This window comes from Ranitomeya variabilis, chromosome 4 (assembly GCF_051348905.1).
Source record: "Ranitomeya variabilis isolate aRanVar5 chromosome 4, aRanVar5.hap1, whole genome shotgun sequence".
NCBI classification, from domain to species: domain Eukaryota; kingdom Metazoa; phylum Chordata; class Amphibia; order Anura; family Dendrobatidae; genus Ranitomeya; species Ranitomeya variabilis.
In genome coordinates, this window is record NC_135235.1 from 437977676 (window position 1) to 437996203 (window position 18528).

Below are 18528 nucleotides of genomic sequence, written 5' to 3' on the forward strand. Positions count from 1 at the left end.
CCTGAATATCAGAAGGATTAAAGGATAAATATTTAGTATAAGATCGTTGGCTGGCCCTCTTCCTGGCCCAGAAGATAAAAGAATGTCCGACTATCCAAATGACTAGCGGACCTGAAAGAAAAACAATAATTAATAGTCATAAAGATCATGTCGTACATATAATTTGAACCTTTTGGAGTTCCATCTTCCCAATTCCTTTATCCCTGAATCAGAAAGCCCGGCCCTAGAGGCCTCCGTAGCTGCTCCGATTCTAAACGAATGAGATGTGATTTTAAGGTGTTTTTTACCCAAAAAGCTTAAACATTTCTTTAGGACAAAATTAAATTGAAAGACCGTAACCGGAGAAAAATCACTATAAATGAATAATGGGCCCTGTCCCATAGGTCTGACCTTAATCCAATTTGCCGTGTTATCAACAGGGCAAATGATTGAGACATGGATTGCTTTAATGTTCAACCTAGATCCCCTGCCTAATTGATCTGTCTTTAATTTTATTATAAATAAAATTAAAAAACGACTCATGAATCTGGACATCCAAAATCATGAGTCCCGAAGGCTCCGATTTCTTAACAGAAACCACCTCACCAACGCGAAGTGCTCCAAAAAAGGACAGAGAAAAAATAGAGCTAAATAATAAGGCTTCCTCAAAACTTACATAAACGTGGATGAGACAGGAGCACAATTCTTTCAATAAAGACAGGGAAATAGGTGGTCTCGAGTCAGGTATAAAATTGGTTTTCCTAAAGCCTTTTAAAAACTGCTTTACTGGAAAAAGATTAGTTAAAGCAATACTGCCAGAAAGTTTAAAGGAAAAATGAAACTCCTGCTAGGCATTTCGCTATTGCCGAGTAAGACAAACCGTTTTCTACTATCGATTCAGCAAACTTTAGTGCTGCTACCGGATTAGAAACTGTTGGGTCAAAATAATGTAGGTTGCAAAAATTGTTCCATTTCAGCCATGCAGCCGAATAGTCAGCCCATGATCTATTAGATAACGATTTTTTGATAAAATACTGTATCAGAGTGCAACCATGTCCCAAATTGAAAGGGGTAAGAGGGTCCTCCCGAATCCACGTTGGGAACCTGCAGGAAAAAATTCGACCACTGACGATTTTGTAAAGAGTCAGTTATGAAAAGAAATTTGCTCTTTCCCAACTTTGCTTTCAGGCATTGTAAGACCAATTGTCTCAAAATTCTGTCAGCAAAAGTATTTTTAGAAGATAACGTGTTGATAGAAAAAAAAATAAAAAATAAAAAAAATAAAACTACTGCCTGGTTAGTGGAAAGGAGTAAAATCCTGGAATTCTGCATTAGTGATCCCCAAATAAATATTCCTGCAAAAATAGAAAATAAAAGTTCCAACACATTACGTTTGAAGATAGTTTCTTAGACACCCAACTTATTGGCCACTGGATGGACATCCAATGAGAGTCAAATAAAATACTGAAGCCACACTGGCTATCCGCTGTGAAAAGAAAGGGAAAAGAATCGCCAGAGACAAAAGATCTGCCATTATGCTCTGACAAAAAGGAGAGCCAAATTCTAGCATCTTCCTTTAGGTCAGAATGGATACTAACATGCGAATGAGGTGAAGATACACCTTTAGTGGCATCCTATAAACTTCTGCCAAAAGCCCGACCTATAGGAATGACGCGAACCGCAAAATTCAATAGACCTAACAATGATTGAATTTCCTTAAGAGTGACCTTGCTCTTGGCTAAAAAATTTGATAACGCAATGCGCAGTTTAAAAATTTTCTCATCAGGAAGTCAGATTCCATTTTTTGATAATCAAGAGTGATTCCCAGAAACTCGAGGGATCTAGGCAGACTAACTGTTTTTTTTTTTTTTTTTTTTTTTTTTTTTTTTTTTTGAGCAATAGGAACACCAAAGTGCTCACACATTTGGATAAATTTATTGAGGGTATCTTCGCATATTAAGGAACCATAAGGACCGATAAACAAAAAATCGTCTAAATAATGGAGGATACCTGCATCCTTACAATTAGTTTGTAAAACCCAATGAAGAAATTAAGAAAAACTTTCAAAATACGAACATGACAAAGAAAAGCCCATTGGCAGGCACTTATCAAAAAAAAAAAAAAAAAGCAGTCATCAAAATAAAAATCTAAAGAATTAAATCCACACGGGTGAACAGGAAGGAGTCTAAAAGCAGACTTAATATCTGACTTGGACATTAAAGCATTAAAACCAAATTTCTTGAGGATAAGTGGTGAATTAGCCGGAAAGAGCCCTCCTCTATTTTTTTTTTTTGGCATAATACCCAATGGTGATATATGGAAATTAACAAACAGCGGGGTTAAAAAAGGGCCTGAAACTCTGCTTAATTGAATTTCATTAATAATTTTATCCCTAGCTACCTCAGGGTGAGCCTTTAAAGAGGGTAAATTAGGAACAACAAAACAACCCGCCCCTTTAAATTGTGGGATAATCATTCAGAAAAACCAATAAAAAGCAGCTCACTGGTCTCCTGGTTGGGATATTTGCTTAGCCATACTGACATGTTTGCCAGAATCACTGGCATCTGTGCTTTTTGAATTAGGCTCCTTACCTGAGGACTGTTGAGCTGCTTGTTACTTAAAACATTTAGACATAGGGTGTGAGTTACCACAGAACGAGCACTCATGGCGGAATCTACAGTTGTTCCACTTACAAAAGGAATCGTTGAAAGCGAAACAAACACCGCATTTACTTGAACTAGAAGGGGTGAACGGATAATTTGTGCCTGAAAGCTTCATCATAATTCCAGCTTCCAGGATTATGTCCAAGTGCTGAAATATCTTGCTGCAGAAATGGGAAGATTTTTCACCCAAAACTGCAGCAAAAACAGAAAAAGCTTGCACCCAGTTATTGAAAGATTTAAAGATGGATAAAATGATTATTCCAAATAAGCTCTTTAACAGAAGGGCTTAAATGGAATCCTAAGGGAGACAGCTCACATGTCAGAGCTTCTTTAAAAGAGTTAACAGGGGCGGTGTTAGCTGATGAAATGTCAGAGATTGCAGCACTGTGTACAGCTGATGTGACAGCAAGGGGGGGGGGGGGAATAGCTTCTTTTAAAGTTTCAGCTAACACTTTCTTTATGATGTCTTTTTAATGTGAGTGTGGGACAGACAAAGAAACATTGAAAGTCTCACCCCTCGATGAATGCTGGTCGTTTCTCTGCTCCATACAGCAGCTGGAGCTCGAGCCCTCCATGTTGGGCAAGCTCATATGGGAAGCTGCTGTAAGCGGCGTTTCTTCATCCTCTTCTGAGTGTGATGACAGGGGATCCTCCCGAACCGGTGGTCTGGACCGCAGCAGCAGAAGCCACCGCTGTTGTAGAATCCAATGACACCGCAGCGCTTTTACGGCTGCTGTGTGTTGAAGACATCCCGGCCACTTCAGATGAGGCGGTCGGCGCTCTGTCATGACGCTCGTGGTGGAAGTCTCGCGCTGGGCTGTGAGAATTCTGAGGAGGGCGGCGCCGCAACTTCCTTCTTCCTTCTTGGACACTGCGGCTGGAAGCAGGCGGCGACGCCGAAGGAGAGTATGGGGTCCTTTGCCTCCTGCGCCTCCCTGAAGCGGTGGGTGTCGGCAGGACCGGAGAGGCTTGACACGGCGACCGAAGGGTATCTTCTGGAGGATGAGGGACAGCATCGGCAGGCGCTAAGATAGGTTTCATAGCCAGGCACTGCCTCAGCCAGTCCGCTCCATCCTCGCCGTCGGCTCTAGTCAGGAGCTGTTGCAGGAGATTCTCCATCCTGGGGTATGTGTCTTCTTTATCTTCTTCCGCTGACAGAATGACCAGATACCACAAAACAGGTGTGTATATATTCAAAAAAAGAGCGGCAAAGCTGCTTACAGCCAATAGAAAACCGTTTCAATAGCTGCCAAACATACCAGAAAAAACTGGATAAAACCAGTGTCACACTTTCAGAGATGACTGACCTGACCTTTATTTGACCTTTCTTCTGACAGAAAGTCATATTAAATGACAGGGTCCATGAGGCCATGAGACCCCCGCTATATTTCTTTCAGGTTTACGCGGGGGGGCTAACATTCTCAGCTGTTGTTAATTTTAACCTGACATTTTTCATGGAAACACATTTCCAGATTTCCATAAATCCCTTCCACTTTGCTGCAGCAAAAATAGTCAGCGACAAATACTCATTGTAGCAACTTACCTTTAATGTGCCCATACAACTCAGAGGATGATCACGGAGTTGCTTGTTTGGACGACGGCTGTCTATCCCAACTCCCCCACTTAGGGCTGTCCCACACGTCCAGATAATTCCGGTACCGGAATAAATCGGTACCGGAGTTATCCGTGTCCGTGTGCCTGGGAACTCACGTAGGCCATACGTGCGGCACACGTGTGCCGCCCGTATGGCGAGTGGGTACCACACGGAGCGTGTGGTACCCACGCGTGTGGTACCCACGCGTGTGGTACCTTGCATCGCGCTGAAGCCGTGATTCATATGTTCCCTGCAGCAGCGTTTGCTGCAGAGAAAATATGAATAACAGTGTTTAAAATAAAGATCTATGTGTCCGCCGCCCTCCCACCCCCTGTGCGCCCCCCCGCTGTTCTGAAAATACTTACCCGCCTCCGTCGCTGCTTCCTGGTCTGGCCGCGGCTTCTAGTGTATGCGGTCACGTGGGGCCCATCATTTACAGTCATGAATATGTGGCTCCACCTCCGGAGCCGACCATTCATGATTGTAAATGAGCGGCCCCACGTGACCGCATACAGTAGGAGGCGCGGGGCAGAGAGGAAGGAGTGACAGCCAACATGGGAGCGGGTGAGTATTTTCAGAACAGCGGGGGGGGCGCACAGGGGGTGGGGGGGCGGCGGACACATAGATCTTTATTTTAAACACTATTATTCATATTTTCTCTGCAGCAAACGCTGCTGCAGAGAACATATGAATCGCGGCTTCAGCACCATGTGGGGGGGACAGCGCTTACTGTAGCGCTGTCTCCTGCACGCACACGGACCCCAGACGGAGAACGTCCGTGTGAGGTCCGTGTTTTACACGGACCCATTGACTCTATTGGGTCCGTGTAATACGTGCGCTCCCACGAACACTGACATGTCTCCGTGTTTGGCACACGGAGACACGGTCCGCAAAAAATCAATGACATCTGAACAGATGCATTGATTTTTATGGGTCTACGTGTGTCAGTGTCTCCGGTACGTGAGGAAACTGTCACCTCACGTACCGGAGCCACTGACGTGTGAAACCGGCCTTACATGCACACTCGGTTTTGCCAAACATGCTTGTGTTTTTGGCCAGATACCTTTATATCTACAGTACAGACCAAAAGTTTGGACACACCTTCTCATTTAAAGTTTTTTCTGTATTTTCATGACTATGAAAATTGTACATTCACACTGAAGGCATCAAAACTATGAATTAACACATGTGAAATTATATAATTAACAAAAAAGTGTGAAACAACTGAAATTATGTCTTATATTCTAGGTTCTTCAAAGTAGCCACCTTTTGCTTTGATGACTGCTTTGCACACTCTTGGCATTCTCTTGATGAGCTTCAAGAGGTAGTTACCGGGAATGGTTTTCACTTCACAGGTGTGCCCTGTCAGGTTTAATAAGTGGGATTTCTTGCCTTATAAATGGGGTTGGACCATCAGTTGTGTTGTGCAGAAGTCTGATGGATACACAGCTGATAGTCCTACTGAATAGACTCTTAGAATTTGTATTATGGCAAGAAAAAAGCAGCTAAGTAAAGAAAAACGAGTGGCCATCATTACTTTAAGAAATGAAGGTCAGTCAGTCCGAAAAATTGGGAAAACTTTGAAAGTGTCTCCAAGTGCAGTGGCAAAAACCATCAAGCACTACAAAGAAACTGGCTCACATGAGGACCGCCCCAGGAAAGGAAGACCAAGAGTCACCTCTGCTTCTGAGCATAAGTTTATCCGAGTCACCAGCCCCAGAAATCACAGGTTAACAGCAGCTCAGATTAGAAGCCAGGTCAATGCCACACAGAGTTCTAGCAGCAGACACATCTCTACAACACCTGTTAAGAGGAGACTTTGTGCAGCAGGCCTTCATGGTAAAATAGCTGCTAGGAAACCACTGCTAAGGACAGGCAACAAGCAGAAGAGACTTGTTTGGGCTAAAGAACACAAGGAATGGACATTAGACCAGTGGAAATCTGTGCTTTGGTCTGATGAGTCCAAATTTGAGATCTTTGGTTCCTTCTGCCGTCTCTTTGTGCGACGCAGAAAAGGTGAACAGATGGACTCTACATGCCTTGTTCCCACCGTGAAGCATGGAGGAGGAGGTGTGATGGTGTGGGGGTGCTTTGCTGGTGACACTGTTGGGGATTTATTCAAAATTGAAGGCATACTGAACCAGCATGGGTACCACAGCATCTTGCAGCGGCATGCTATTCCATCCGGTTTGCGTTTAGTTGGACCATCATTTATTTTTCAACAGGACAATGACCCCAAACACACCTCCAGGCTGTGCAAGGGCTATTTGACCAAGAAGGAGAGTGATGGGGTGCTACGCCAGATGACCTGGCCTCCACAGTCACCAGACCTGAACCCAATCAAGATGGCTTGGAGTGAGCTGGACCGCAGAGTGAAGGCAAAAGGGCCAACAAGTGCTAAGCATCTCTGGGAACTCCTTCAAGATTGTTGGAAGACCATTCCCGGTGACTACCTCTTGAAGCTCATCAAGAGAATGGCAAGAGTATGCAAAGCAGTCATCAAAGCAAAAGGTGGCTACTTTGAAGAACCTAGAATATAAGACATAATTTCAGTTGTTTCACACTTTTTTGTTAAGTATATAATTCCACATGTGTTAATTCATAGTTTTGATGCCATCAGTGTAAATGTACAATTTTCATAGTCCTGAAAATACAGAAACATCTTTAAGGCTACTTTCACACATCACCAGGCTTTTTGTTTCAGGCACAATCTGGCAATTTTTAAAAAAAACGGATTCGTTTTTTTTCCATAGAGTTGTATTAGAGCCGGATTGTGCCTGATGGCCAGACGTTTCATCTGTTTTCCGGCACATCAGTTTTTCACAATTTACGTCAGATCCGTTTTTAAAAAAAATTAGCTGGATTTAGCCTGAAAACAAAAACTGATGTGTGAAACTAGCCTAAATGAGAAGGTGTGTCCAAACTTTTGGTCTGTACTGGACAAATGATTGGTCATTGTATCACATTAGATGGTTGGCCATTCCCACGGTATCTGACTGGTCTGGCAGATTTTTATCTAATGTGTATGGAGGCTTTGAGGCATGTAACACATGGGCATTTTAACAGTTCATTGATAAAATCCCTAATCATTAATTTGGGGGGTATTCAATCCAGTGTAGAGATTCACATTTGTTACTTTAGGAGTGCTCCATGTGAAATCTCTGCTTGCAGTCTTCTCTGGGGGCGTGCATTTTCATCCCTCCCTTTTAGATGCCACCAGTCACAGCTCAGCAGCTGATTTAGTAGTTTCAGGTGTTGTCGAGCTGTGACTGGCAGTATCTGAGAGAAAGGGATGAAAGTATACAACTACAGAGAAGACTGTGAATAAACACCCAGTTGAACTGAAAAGCAGAGATTTCACATACTGGGCTCCAGAAGAAATACATTTGAATATCTCTGCAATGGAGCAACACAGCACAAAACTGAAAAGTGCAGCAGAATCAGGGTAGCTCCGAGATTTTTACAAGATTTTTATCTCCATTTTCCTGAGTAAGCGAGAGGTCTACTTTAATCTGAAACAAAACCGGTCAATCAGGTTTGTTGTTTGTGACCTGTTTTAGTAGAGTATTATTGTACACTATGGTTCAGGTCGGATAGTGCTGTGTCAGGCCACCGTGGGCCGCTATGATAAAATTTTGAATGATAAGCTATTCAGAACATGTGCATGACTTTTTTTAACTGACGCAGTGATTTTGAGGTTATCATTGAACAAACAGATGTAAGCCAGTCATTAAAGGGAACGTGTCGGAAAAGAAAATAACCTATCATGCTTTTTAGTTAATTGTATTTTTTGTCATTTTTGATAATGATGTTGTTATCTATATTTTTAGTTATCTATTTGCACACTGACTGGCAACTTGGCCAGTATTAGACTCCAAATCTCTTGCTCTTCACATGGACATTAGCAGCAATAGACCTTATTTGTATTGAAGTATAATCTGAGAATGTCCTACAGTAATCTTGCCAATAGTCACTCACTGCAAAGAGGTGGAGATGAGCTGTGACAACACATGATCCACCATTGACATAACATTATGTGATATCTGAGGCTTATAGAGGTGTTGGCCCCAGTGTGAAAATTGTAAGATTTGGTTTTTTTTATATACTGATATGGAAAGTTGAGAAAAAATATATATAAAAAATAATTTAATATAAAAACCGGATTTAAACAGTCTATTAGTTTTTGAGAACACATTCCCTTTAATAAAGATTAAAAGGCTATTTGTGAAATAAGTTGGGTAGTGATTATCCTTGAATGACTTTATTGTACGTTCTGCTTTAGACAAGGTTGTCATTTTTAGGACCCTATTTGGCTGAACCTTACCATCCTGCCAGATTATTGGTCACCAGAGGTCCTTTTAAAGCTGTGATCCCCAACATATTTAACCTTGAAAGGCAAATTCAGCTTTGAGAGATGGTCGCAAGCCACATTCTAGCAAAACGTACACTACTAATCAGAGGCGTAGCTAGGGTTTTGGTTCAGGGGGGGCGAAACTTCTGAGTGGGCCCCTAACCAGGTAACCTTGATTATAACTGGGTGATGCCCCCTAATACTGGAGGAGAACCTCAGCAGATGACCGCGCTGTTACTGAAGATAATCTACTGCCATATGGTCAATGGTAGATACCAGTCCTACAGAACATATAAGAGATCACACCACAGTTACAGATAATGACTTACCTCTGACGTCCTTTCTGATGGAATCGTTCATTTTTCCCCGTCTTCTCCATCTGGCCGAGACCGACATGACAACTTCTTCCAGCAACGACTTGGCTGCAGAGAATACAACACAGACACATTTCACTTCTCATATTCCAGCCATCACCATCTATTCTCAACCTGCACAAACTCCTCATCCTGCTGATACCACAATACTGAGCCGCTGCTGCCGTATGTGTCCCTATTACTGGACCTGATACCCCGACACTGAGCCGCTGCTGCCGTATGTGACCCTATTCCTGCACCTGATACCCCAATACTGAGCCGCTGCTGCAGTATATGACCCTCATCGAGGGCCGTAAATGGCCCTGGGGCCTGAGGTTCCCCACCAATGCTATAGAAGGTTGACCTCTCTAAGGATGAAGGAGCTGCAGGTGCGTTAGAACCTTTTCAGACATTTGCTTGTCTGCTGTGGCAGATAGCTGCGAGTGACCTTTGTCACATTACTTCTGTCTGAATATACTGGACAGATCATACTAAGATTTTCTGTTACATGGTTGTTTTTCAAGATTTTACACAACTAGAATTGAAGTCCCAGATGCACGAACAGCAATCTTGGAATGGTAGAGGTACCTCTCCACCTACGTATTCGCCCAGACAAGTTCTTCTAACAATTGCAAATGGATTGTATAGAATAATTTTGTAAAAATAAATTATGGGAAAGATTTATTACTATACCACCACGTATTAAGGAGACATTAGACCTTGTTTCAGCTTCATAACTTGGTATTTGGAGCAACAAATGGCTGATGGCCACAATCCCGTAATGGATTCTTTGCTTCCGTGTAAGTCTTCTTTTCCTTGGTTAACTGTGTATCCAATATGTTTCCATTTCCCCTGCACCATGTTCCTTGATTCCTTTCCTACCCTGCATTTTTTTCTTAGTTTATGTAATAGAATACTAATATCATTATCAGGAAATGTAATCTTGAGTGCTCACAATGGTCTAATCAATGATATTATTTGCTTAGAAAATCCATGTAAAAGAAATTTAATAGGCTTTAGACCCTGGTTGAACTGCATAATTATGATATTCTTCCAATTTATGTTGATTATTTTCCATCGAAATGACGCTCTAAGAAATCTTCTTTTCCATTTTAATGTGGTTTATTATCATAAAAAAAGAATGAGGTCTACAACAAAGCTAGATTGTGATAAATTGTCATTCACCATAATTGCAGGAGTGATTGCTGGGTCCATTGCCCCTCCTGAGGTTGTGAGGAAATTTGCCACCGAGACTGTGATGAAAAATGTTTTGGTGAGTTACCATCTCCTACTGCTAATATAAAGCTTCCGAATGGTTTACTTTACTCCCAGTGTAAATGTATAGTACATTCAAGCTGAGGGCACACAAGGTATATGGGGAGCTCTTGACTAGGTTTTGCCAATTTAATATGCACATAATACACCGCTATATCAAAATGACATTGCTGTCTACATGTTCCATCTCAGGTCACTTTGCTTAACCAATTCAGGGTTTGGAAATTAAGACTGTGGAGTCGGTAAGCCAAACCTCCCACTGCTCAATTTCCCTGACTCCAACTCCACAGCACTGGTCACTACCGAGCATGTGCATAAAGTGCAGCACAGATTCATCTCGCCTGACTCCACAGCACTGGTCACTACTGAGCATGTGCATAAAGTGCAGCACAGAATCATCTTCACTAAAAGCCCAGATCCTTAGATTTGGAACAGAACAGACATTTATAGGACATTTCATAACTTTCCCAAATTCTTATGAAAACATTTACAGCACATCCAGCATTGTATTACTGTACCCAATTTATTATATATTTTAGGAGTCGGTCCATTTTGTACCAACTCTGACTCCACCAAAATGGACTCCGACTCCACAGCTGTGTTGGAAATCCTGAGGAAGTTAAAACAAATGACCTGTTCATTCTTCTGGTGGTTTCAGTTGAAAGCCGCCCTCTCTACGTAATTTTAAGTACAGACGTAAAAATGACTGGAGTGATGCTTTAGTAAAATGACCACCTGCATTTTCCTGAAGCGTTTTTGCTGTGGAGAACTCTGCAGTACCGCCATTGTCATCAATATGCAGTGTACGCATACTCTTATAATGGTGGGTTTCCCCTCAATCACATATAATACAGAAATGATTTAAGGAAATACTTCCTATATATTCTTCTTCTTTCCCCATGGAATCTGCTCGCTTGCAGGTTGTCTTGGTGAAATGTGGGCAGCTTCGGGCCTTGCCGTGATTTCCAGGGCATCTGTATACTTCCACAATTCAGAATGTAAAAAAGGCTGCTACTCATGCAAAGAGCAAATGTTTGCCATGCCTGCTATGGATTCAGCTTCTTCTCCATGCTGATGGTCTCCTCCTATTTATGTAAAGGCGGCATTACTTACCCCAAGTATCTCGGCTATAAGCCTTTGTCTGTGTTCTGTAAAAGGTGGACAGGTGTCACCGTGCACCACTGGCATGATGTAAATCAGTGGCTGGATAAATGCCAGCGCCAGTGCAAGGAACATTGCCAGCAGCCCCATGTCAGCAGGTAGCCGGCTTGTGCAACTGCTGCAAAGATGACTCATGTATGTAAGGGGAGGGAGAGACCAGCGCCAACTGACCTTCTAAATATAATATGAGCCTGGTTGTAAAATAATTGCGGACATTTTCTGAAATGAATTAAATGGTCGACTGCGACAATAAATTTCAGTTAGTGGGAAAACCTCTTTATCACTGCAAACTTGCATTTTGTATTCTGCACTATTGGTGCCATGTGCCTACATATTGTCAGTCTGGGGTTGTTTGCATGGAATGAGAACTACAAACACATTGCAACTGGCGACCCAAGATTTAGAAGACACCATGCCCCTTCGACTGTTTTCGTACAGAGAACAGAAAACAATCATGCAGGGAACTGCTCCTTAAATTTCCAGTACAGAGTCCACCTGGGACTTCACATATGCGGATGGCATTACTACAGGCGCTGTAAGCCGAATGTTATTTCAGGTTCTCTGGTTTATATAATCATGGCATCTGGAGAGTAAATCATTATGTGAGAGGCACGACAGGTATGTGGCCTGCACTAATAATGGTATTACATTGCATATGTATTGAATGGACTCTTAAGCCAGACAGTTAACCCACCGTGCCGTATCAGAGCAGAATATAAGGAAGAAATGTCACATTTGTTAGAAGGAATAATACATTTGTGCAGATGTCTAGGAGGTGTTCTGGTGCGACCAACATAAATATATAACAATATCTGAACCGATGCTGACTGTTTGTTAGGCAATCCATGGGTTCAGGCTGTCATATAATAATCATGCAGCTGCAGGGACTCAAACATAATATACGAGCGCAGTGAAGATACTCGGATAACACCCAAGCATGCTCTGATACCACGTTATCCACACACGTTCGCTTATCACAAGTAGTTATGTCACGTGAGCCCTGTGCCCAGTCGACACAGGCGTCACTGTCCCAGTCTTCAGATGTATAAGTAATCAAGCTGCATCTCTCACTCCCTCTTGACTACTTATACATTCGAAAGCGGGGACAGTAACGCCGACGCTGATTGGGCACAGGGCTCACATGTCACAAAAGCCATACCTTAACCCCGGGAACGCGAGTGCTGATACCGCTGGAGCATTGCTCAAAAAAATACTGCTCAAAAAAATAAAGGGAACGCTAAAATGCCACATCCTAGATATCACTGAATGAAATATTTCAGTTGCAAATCTTTATTCATTACATAGTGGAATGTGCTGAGAACAATAAAACATAAAAATTATCAATATGATTCAAAATAAATATCCCATGGAGGTCTGGATTTGGAATGATACTCAAAATCAAAGTGGAAAATCAAATTACAGGCTGATCCAACTTCAGTGGAAATGCCTCAACACAAGGAAATGATGCTCAGTAGTGTGTGTGGCCACAACGTGCCTGTTTGACCTCCCTACAACGCCTGGGCAAGCTCCTGATGAGGGGGCGAATGGTCTCATGAGGGATCTCCTCCCAGACCTGGACTAAAGCATCCACCAACTCCTGAACAGTCTGTGGTGCAACGTGACGTTGGTGGATGGAGCGAGACATGATGTCTCAGATGTGTTCATTCGGATTCAGGTCTGGGGCATGGGCGGGCCAGTCCATAGCTTCAATGCCTTCATCTTGCAGGAATTGCTGACACACTCCAGCCAAATGACGTCTGGCATTGTCCTGCATTAGGAGGAACCAAGGGCCAACCACACCAGCATATGGTTTCACAAGGGGTCTGAGACTCTCATCTCGGTACCTAATGGCAGTCATGCTACCTCTAGTCAGCACATGGAGTGCTGTGCGGCTCTCCAAAGAAATGCCTCCCCACACCATTACTGACCCACTGCCAAACCAGTCTTGCTGAAGGACGTTGCACGCGGCAGATCGCTCTTCACGATTTCTCCAGACTCTGTCACGTCGGTCACATGTGCTCAGTGTGAGCCTGCTTTCATTTGTGAAGAGCACAGGGCACCAGTGGCGAATTTGCCAATCCTGATGTTCTGTGGCAAATGCCAATCGTCCTGCACGGTGTTGGGCTGTGAGCACAACCCCCATTTGTAGACGTCGGGCACTCAGGTCATCTCATGGAGTTGATTTCTAACCGTTTGTGCAGCCACATGCACGTTTGTGGCCTGCTGGAGGTCATTTTGCAGGGCTCTGGCAGTGCTCCTCCTGTTCCTCCTTGCATAATGGCTGAGGTAGCGGTCCTGCTGCTGGGTTGTTGCCCTCCTTCGGCCCCCTCCATGTCTCCTGGTGTACTGGCCTGTCTCCTGGTAGCGCCTCCAGCCTCTGGACACTACGCTGACATACACAGCAAACCTTCTTGCCACAGCTCGCATTGATGTGCCATCCTGGATGAGCTGCACTACCTGAGCCACTTGTGTGGGTTGGAGAGTCCGTCTCATGCTACCACGAGTGTGAAAGCACAACCAACATTCAAAAGTGACCAAAACATCAGCCAGAAAGGATTGGTACTGAGGTGTGGTCTGTGGTCCCCACCTGCAGAACCACTCCTTTTATTGAGTGTGTCTTGATAATTGCCAATAATTTCCATCTGTTGTCTATTCCATTTGCAAGACAGCATGTGAAATTGATTGTCAAACAGTGTTACTTCCTAAGTGGACAGTTTGATTTCACAGAAGTTTGATTTACTTGGAGTTATATTCTGTTGTTTAAGTGTTCCTTTTATTTTCTTGAGCAGTATGTGTGTGGGTGTATGTGTGCGTGCGTGTGTGTGTGTATGTATATACATACATACATACATACATACATACATACATACATACATACTAGATGGTGGCTCGATTCTAACGCATCGGGTATTCTAGAATATGCATGTCCATGTAGTATATAGCACAGCCCACGTAGTATATAGCACAGCCACGTAGTATATTGCCCAGCCATGTAGTATATTGCCCAGTTACGTAGTATATTGCCCAGTGACGTAGTATACAGCACAGAGCCACGTAGTATATTGCCCAGTGACGTAGTATACAGCACAGAGCCACGTAGTATATTGCACAGTGACGTAGTATACAGCACAGAGCCACGTAGTATATTTCCCAGCCACGTACTATATTGGCCAGTCACGTAGTATATTGCCCAGCTACGTAGTATATTGCCCCGCCACGAATGTCACAGGTTAAAAAATAAAAAATAAACATATACTCACCTTCCGAGGGCCCCTTGTAGTTTTGTCGCCTGTGTGTGGTGCAGGTGGCAGCTTCCGGTCCCAGGGTGTTATGACGTCGCGGTCACATGACCGTGACGTCATGGCAGGTCCTTCTCGCGCAGGCGTGCAGTACCTGTGATGACGTCGCGGTCACATGACCGTGACGTCATGGAAGGTCCTTCTCGTCATGGAAGATCCTTGCCACCGGAACCTGCCACTTGCATGGAGCGGTCACCGGAGTGTCGCGAGGAGCGGGAAAGGCGGCGTAGGTGAGTATATAATGATTTTTTATTTTTTTAAATTATTTTTAACATTAGATCTTTTTACTATTGACGCTGCATAGGCAGCGTCAATAGTAAAAACTTGGTGACACAGGGTTAATAGCGGCGGTAACGGAGTGAGTTACCCGCAGCATAACGCGGTCCGTTACTGCTGGCATTAACCCTGTGTGAGCGGTGACTGCGGGGAGTATGGAGCGGGCGCCGGGCACTGACTGCAGGGGAGTAGGGAGGGACTAATCGGACCGTGGCCGTCGCTGATTGGTCGCGGCAGCTATGACAGGCAGCTGGCGAGACCAATCAGCGACTTGGATTCCATGAGAGACAGAGGCCGCGACCAATGAATGTCCGTGACAGACAGAAAGAAAGACAGACAGAAAGACGGAAGTGACCCTTAGACAATTATATGGTGTGTATATATATTAGTTATTCGGCAGATTGCTCTCAACCACACGTGTGTTGTACTGTAGATCCGATGCAACATTGCAATATGAGATTATTTTTTCTTGCTTAACTTCTTCAGAAATTGAATAACACAGAGGGAATATCCAGTAAAGATGAAATTTCAGCAGATTTGCAGTGTCCTGAACTGCAAATATGGCATTCATTTAGTGGCATGTATAGAACAACACGGAAGGCAGAGACTGTAACAAATCTATCTCCTCTATGAGGAGTCTGACTGTCTCCCCTCGCTTGTACATGTAGAGTTTGTAGACACCTTTAGGAAAATCTCTTCTTAGTTTTATACAAACCAGGCCAATATTTAAAGGGACACTGTCAGCAAGTTTTTAGACCTTAAACTATTGTCATCTACGTAACGAATCTGAAATGTTAATGATGTCCACACCTTTGTTTTATAAAATCTGTTTCTCCATTTTTTTTAATTTTTTTTTTTTAGATATCCATAAGCTAATGATTATTCATATGAGCTCACAAGTGGAGGCGCTTGGCCTGTCCAGCACTCCCGCCTCGCTCCCTCTTTCGCTTCCTGTCAATGACTGACAGGTCACTCTTCTCCATGGCTTGCTCCTCTGCCACAGATTTAGTGCAGGCACTGTTATTCCCAAGGATGGCACATGTGCAGATAGTCTTGCTCTCGCAATACCATCAGGACCTTACAACACATGGACTTACACCGGGAATTACAGTGTTTGAGCAAGATCTTGGATGGGGGAGTGGGCCACACTTAGTGATCTGTTAGTCATTGACAGGAGGCTGGCCAAGGGATGGGAGAGAGGCCGTAGAGCTGTACGTACAGACCACGTTTCTGCACTTGCAAGCTAATTTGCATAAACATTCGCCAATAGATTTCTAGAAAATGGAGAAACGGATTTATGAATCAAAGGTAGGAGCGTCTTCAGCTTTTCAGATGCTTTATATAAATGATGTTAGTTTATGGTCTAAAAGCCTGCTGAGAAGTTTATTTTTAAAGACATTGGGTGGTCCACAAACAGTTTACTTTACAACTGAATATACAAACCTTCAGGTTACAACATTTCCAACATACAATGGTCTTTCATGGGCTGTAACTTAAAACCGTCACGGGAATTTCACTTGTGAAACACTTGTATTATTGAAGTGCACACACTAATTGGCTATTTACAGTGTAGTGCGATATTACATGTCCTCTTTACCAGGAGCAGCTGCTTATTTGGACACCAGGTGAAGGCAGCTTCAAGTTCTTTTTCTGGTACATTGCGTGTATTGTCCAGGACCCTGAAGAAGGTCCTATCCTCATTATAGATTGTGATTTACAGCTTTCAGGAGTGATTTTCCAATTTTTGATAAGAATTTGATGACATCTTGGAAGTTTCAGAAATAACAGCTTTCCGTAGAGTTACATTATATATCAATTTATTATGGTCATCCAGAAAAAAAATGAACTTCTTGATCCCTGACACAGTTTGGTATAAAACAATAAAATGAGATTTTCTCACCATCCCCAGAACCAGCGTTGAGTCTCTCTCGCTGCTCCTGGTGTCCAGTGTTGGCTGTGTCGGTGACATCACGTCAACAGTGCAGCAACCAGGTAAGGAGCTCAGCGGCTCTGCCCATGTAGGTGGAACACCCTGCTCAAAGCCGCTGAGCTCACTGATTGACTGCTGCCAGTAGTGGATTGAAATGACTAAAGTGCTGCAGTCTGTACCAGACATTTTTTTTTTTTATATAACAAACTGTGGACTGGGAGGCTGGGACCAAGATTTTGAGAGGAGACAGCCACTTGAATATTGTAATTTGAGGGACCACTTGTATTGCTTCAACTTACTACACACTTCAACATTGAAATTGCAACACCAAGGAAAAGTCTTAGAATTCTGGAAATCACAGGATGTATAGAAATGCTAATTATATGCAAATGCTGAAAAAATGGAAGCAACATTTTCAAAACATCTTTATTTATTCAGTATCGAGTATGAGCACCATGTACAGAAATTTACGGACTTACCTGTCCTTGCTACTATCAATGACGTAATTAATGGTTGAGGAAAGATTTGCTTCACTTAATGCACTTGGGTGCACAAATTATCAAGATCCGCTACTAGCAGCTCCCTTTGCAATTGCTGACCAATGAATTGCCCAGAGATGCTTGATTGGAGCCAAGTCTTTAGACTCTGCAGGTCATGACAGCACGTTTAGGCCATGCAGGCTGCTGACAGTAGTGCGAGCAAGATGACCTGGCATTGTGGTGTTGAAAAGCGTCTCCTGGGACAATTTGACGAAATGGTCAAACCACTTGTTCCACAACCATATCTGTGTAATGCAGAGTTGTTAGCCTGATTCAAATGAAGACTTCAAGAGATCGGCTTCTGTACATTATGACACCTTACATGATTATCCTGGTAGTAGGACCTGTGTGCCCAGAACTGTACACAAACAAAAATGGGCCTCTGTGCGAGAACAATATATTGGCCCTCTGCAGTTTTATAGCTCATTATAATGCAGACTTCCACCTGTTTTAGAGGTAGAAGTGGGCCCCCTGACATCTTGGCTCCCTGAGGAGTTGCACCAATGGCATGTCTGTCCCTGAGTGTGACATTACCTAGTGAAGGCCTCTCTGTGGTGTTGCCAACGTGGTTTCATCAGATTGAAAGAATGGCACATAATGATCAATTCTGTTTGACAGCTGAAATTGGAAGTCACATAACAAGCCTAAGGTGTCAAACTGTGTCTATTCAAAACATCAGTAGGCATTTGCACACCTTTTGGGCTGCTAGTCAGGTGTCCAGTTTCAGGTGTTCCATTGACCTCAGTAGAGGCTAGAATGGAAATCTGTCATCTTCAGTGATGAGTCTCACATTTGTCTTGGATACAATGATAGCCTAAGATTGGTCTGGAGACCACATGGGTAACTCCATGGAGAGGCCTTCACGAGGGAACATGAAATTGTCCCAGGAGCTATTTGTCAGCATGACAATACCAGGTCACATGTTACTTGTGCTACTGTGAGCAGCGTACATGACTTTAACTTGCCTGCAGCATCTGTGGATTTGTTTCTGATCAAGTACCTCTTCTGATCAAGCACCTTAGACCTCATCTCTGTAATTATTGCTGTTTATTAGCCATACGTAGAAAGTTATGGGAATTATTACATTGTTGAATACTTTCTATATTCT

General features: G+C 43.2%; 1 protein-coding gene across 2 annotated transcripts in view; it reads left to right on the plus strand.

The window, feature by feature from the left end:
* ACSF2 (acyl-CoA synthetase family member 2) overlaps positions 1 to 18528 on the plus strand; it is a 135795-nt gene that overhangs the window by 80214 nt on the left and 37053 nt on the right. For both annotated transcript variants that reach the window (XM_077251446.1, XM_077251445.1), the window contains exon 10: positions 10137 to 10213. In XM_077251446.1, coding sequence (XP_077107561.1) covers positions 10137 to 10213 — 77 coding nt within the window. The remainder of the gene's footprint in view (positions 1 to 10136; positions 10214 to 18528) is intronic.